General features: G+C 36.6%; 1 protein-coding gene across 1 annotated transcript; it reads right to left on the bottom strand.

Annotated features, from left to right (window-relative positions):
• Window positions 1-257: 257 nt before the first annotated feature.
• On the bottom strand, window positions 258-2,949 carry LOC143345674 (uncharacterized). Its single transcript, XM_076773036.1, is given in 2 exon segments — window positions 258-643; window positions 2,826-2,949. Coding segments are annotated over 2 exon segments (510 nt in total).
• Window positions 2,950-3,910: the final 961 nt, after the last annotated feature.

Here is a 3,910-nt window from a genome sequence, read left to right as displayed (position 1 = left end):
TATTACTATCTCAAGTTCATTCGAAACGATGCATTGCCATTTTATGGATAACCCAAAATCTCAAATAATTATAAATTACAATTAAAATTAATTCCTAAATTTCTGTCCGTGTACCAAACGAATACTCCGAGATTTTAGAAAGCAAATTTTTCGAAGCATTTTACTCGAAGCTAGCGAACGAAAGGGAACTCGTGGACCCCCGATGACATCTCACGACCATTCTTTTCGTAACATCACGAGTCCATCGACCGTGTTTCTTAAGGGATGGCGTTGCCCAAATTGCTTTGGTACTGCAGTAGCTGTTGAATGTGAGCTGGCAGTTTCGAGGAAGGTTGCCGTTGCGCCGCGTTGTAGTTTTGTTGGGCTTGCTGAGCATAATTAGCGGGAAGGGGGCGGTATTGTGGCTGCTGGGGAGCAATCGGTTTCTTGTAATTCGGTGGCTGGCCTCCCGAGCCGTACGAGACTTGTGGCTGGTACTGCGACGCTGGCGCTGGCTGAGGTGGTCCAAACTTCGGGATTGGTTGTGGCGGAAGGTGAACGAGCGGTGGACGAGCATTCTGTACTTGCAGAAGCTGTTGTATGTGCGCCGGAGCTTGATTCAATGGATTGTATTTTTGAGCCTGCCTTCTCTCGCGAACGTGGTCTGGAAAATTAAAAGGGTTGTTTAACACTAAACCTCCCGACACTTCATGTATTACCATTCCTACCATAACTGGATAAATGATCGGTCTCTTCTCTTTTACGAGGTAATGTACTCCTAAATTGTGCATTCTATGTGTAGAATATTGTGTTTTGAAATTTATTCGTTAGACATCTTTCTTTTTTATTTCGTATTATTTTTTTTAAATTTACAACCTACGTGGAAGTGTGTTAATTTACATTAGATGACCCCTGAAAACGAATTTTGCTTCAGGTCGATAGCGTAGTTAGTTCCGGAGAAAACAATTACGAAAAAATGCTGGTTAGTAATTAAGCGAACATTCTGTAGACAAATTTAGATTTATTTTCAATTACATAAACAATCTATAGTTCAGTGTGCTTGCACACAAGTCGTGTCATCAATAGGAATTGCTGAAACTTCTTTGGGTATGTAGCGTCAAAGTAAATGTCAAAATAAACATAGAAGATAGCTGAAATTATAGTAATTGTTACGTTCATATGATAGAGGATGAAAAGCCCTTTAAAATGAGCGTTCGAACGAGTCGATAGCTTTATTAGTTCCGGAGATATGATAATTTTTGTTTCAAGTCAAGCGTCAAAGTAAATGTCAAAATAAACATAGAAGATAGTAAAAATTATAGTAGCTGGTATAGTCATTGGATAGAGGATGAAATGCCCTTTAAAATGAGCGTTTGTGCGAGTCGATAGCGTTATTAGTTCCGGAGATATGATAATTTTTGTTTCAAGTCAAGCGTCAAAGTAAATGTCAAAATAAACATAAAAGATAGTAAAAATTATAGTAGCTGGTATAGTCATTGGATAGAGAATGAAATGCCCTTTAAAATGAGCGTTTGTGCGAGTAGATAGCGTTATTAGTTCCGGAGATATAGCGATTTTAGTTTCAAGTCGATGCGGTGGCTAGTTCCGGAAATATAAGGGTCCGAAGCGTTTGTTTACGTTTTTAATGCGCTCGCGCGAGTCATTCATCCCCCGCGCGCGTAGATAGTAAACAGTGCGTAGTAAATTCTTGGAAATACTACGCTTCCTGGTCACGTGACTGTCTCGACTCACGCGCGACAAGGAGGTCCGGCGCGACGCGTCAGACGAAGACAGAGATAGTCGAATTAAGAAAAATACCCTTTTACATAAATTGCGATATCTCGAAAACGGAAAGTCGGATCGTCAAAAACAAAAAACCATTTTAAAGGGGAAGCTTTGCCGCTTCTAACAGTGTCCCAATAATTAATAAAACCTTAGTGGTTTTTGAACTATACGCGTTCAAAGTTTTAGTATTTTTAATACGCGTTGATAGACTGCTCTAAGGCGGACATCGCGTGAGTGAGGGAGAGAGAGCGAGAGGTCCGAGCGTAAAATGGAGATAGAGATAGTGGAAATTAAAAAATTCACTTTCCTTTACACGACGATATCTCGTAAACGGATAATCGGATCGACAAAAACCAAAAACCACTTTAAAGGGGAAGGTTTGCCGCTGCTAACAATGCCTCAATAATTAATAAAACATTAATAGTTTCGAAACTGCACGCATCTAAAGTTTTAGTATTTTTAATAAGCATGTAATAGACTTTTGTAAGACGGAGAGCGGAATTTTTAAAATTGCCCCTTCATATAAATTACGATATCTTCGAAACGGAAAGTCGGATCGACAAAAACCAAAAAGCATTTTAAAGGGGAAGCTTTGCCACTTTTAACAGTGACTCAAATATGGATAAAGCACTAGTAGCTTCGAAATTACACACATGTAAATTTTAACTATTTTTAATACGTGTTGTTAGACTGTTTTGAGAGACTAGAAATTAAAGATTCTTGAATGTCACGTTTCCTAATTCTGTGAAACGCTGAACGTATTTTATAAAAATTCTGTATCTGTCATTGTAATTTCTTTCCTTCAAATTACAGAATCTTTGTGTGTCTGTAATTTCAAGGCAATCAGAAATTGATAATCAATTGTCAATTCTTCCAAAGGCTAATTGAAACGTCTGATCCAGCACTGTTAGTAACTCCTTGAAGAACTGATCTTTCTTTCTACGGTAGATTCGTTAACCCAAAAGTTGAAAACATAGAAAGATCGGTGTTTAAATACATAAATAACTTTTACTTGAAAATTTATTTATTGTCGTGTGAAATATATAAAAAGTATACTTTACCAACAGTCAACTGTTGAAATTCTTGTCCCAAAAGGTCTCCAAACACATCGCCAGTGGCGTAAATAGGCACCACAGCTAATACTAAAACCTAGAATTTATAATATTTATCAGTACATCCTAACATTCGTTTTATTCATTAATTAAACTATGGCCTTCAACTTGTTCGAAATTTTATCTAAACAGAGTAAACGATCTACTTACTATCATTGAATCCATTAACTCTAACAATGTTGAATTTTTATATATTTATCAAAACCATGGGTTCTTCTCATTTGTTATTACTTAATATTTTTTATTTGAGAAAAATATATCACGACTTTCAAAGCCTCTCGTAATAAAAACGTAACAAAGTTTTAATAACAATAGCTTTGCCAACAAAATAGAAAAATGTTAAATAAGAAACCTAATACATTTACTAAATTTTCAAATAACTCGTAATATAAATTTTCTTATAGGTTCTACTCAGTTTCACATCCTCCAATTTCTAAAATCCAAGAATATTAAAGAACCACATTAAAGAATATTATATTATTAGAAGAATATTAAAGGCCACTCTTTCTAACTTGACCCAGTTTACTCTCGTTTTGCTTAATCGCGATAATATAAATTAACTCCAAAATAAGGATTTATGATACGTGTCCGTACAAGTAATTGTCTTTAAATATCACGATCGTTCGTACACGTAAAAGTGAAGGAACGCGAATTGGAAAATATCGATCTCGATCGAGAAAGCTAGATAACACACTGTACCGATTTCTCACGATGCACACCATTGCGCGCAACATACTTACACGCGTGCCCGAAATGACACGATCTAAGCTAGTTCTCACAAAGGGAAAGGATGAAAGCATTTGATAGGTACACACCTTTCAAATGCTAACGCGATTCGACATTCGCGATAATGGAAACCAGGTCGAAAGTGTGTTAAAAAATTTCCATGGATTACGGCTAAACCGGAGACTATGTGTTTTCCTATCTAGGAGCTTTCTAATCATTTGTCGTTGCGCGCGTTTATTTCACTTGCGTGATAAATCGCGTCGAAAGCTGTCATCCTTTAGTACATTTCACCATAAAGTGTAAAATTA

Source organism: Colletes latitarsis, chromosome 9 (genome assembly GCF_051014445.1).
Source record: "Colletes latitarsis isolate SP2378_abdomen chromosome 9, iyColLati1, whole genome shotgun sequence".
NCBI classification, from domain to species: Eukaryota; Metazoa; Arthropoda; class Insecta; order Hymenoptera; family Colletidae; genus Colletes; species Colletes latitarsis.
The sequence above is the reverse complement of the archived record's forward strand: the minus strand, read 5'-3'. Positions and strand labels throughout refer to the sequence as shown.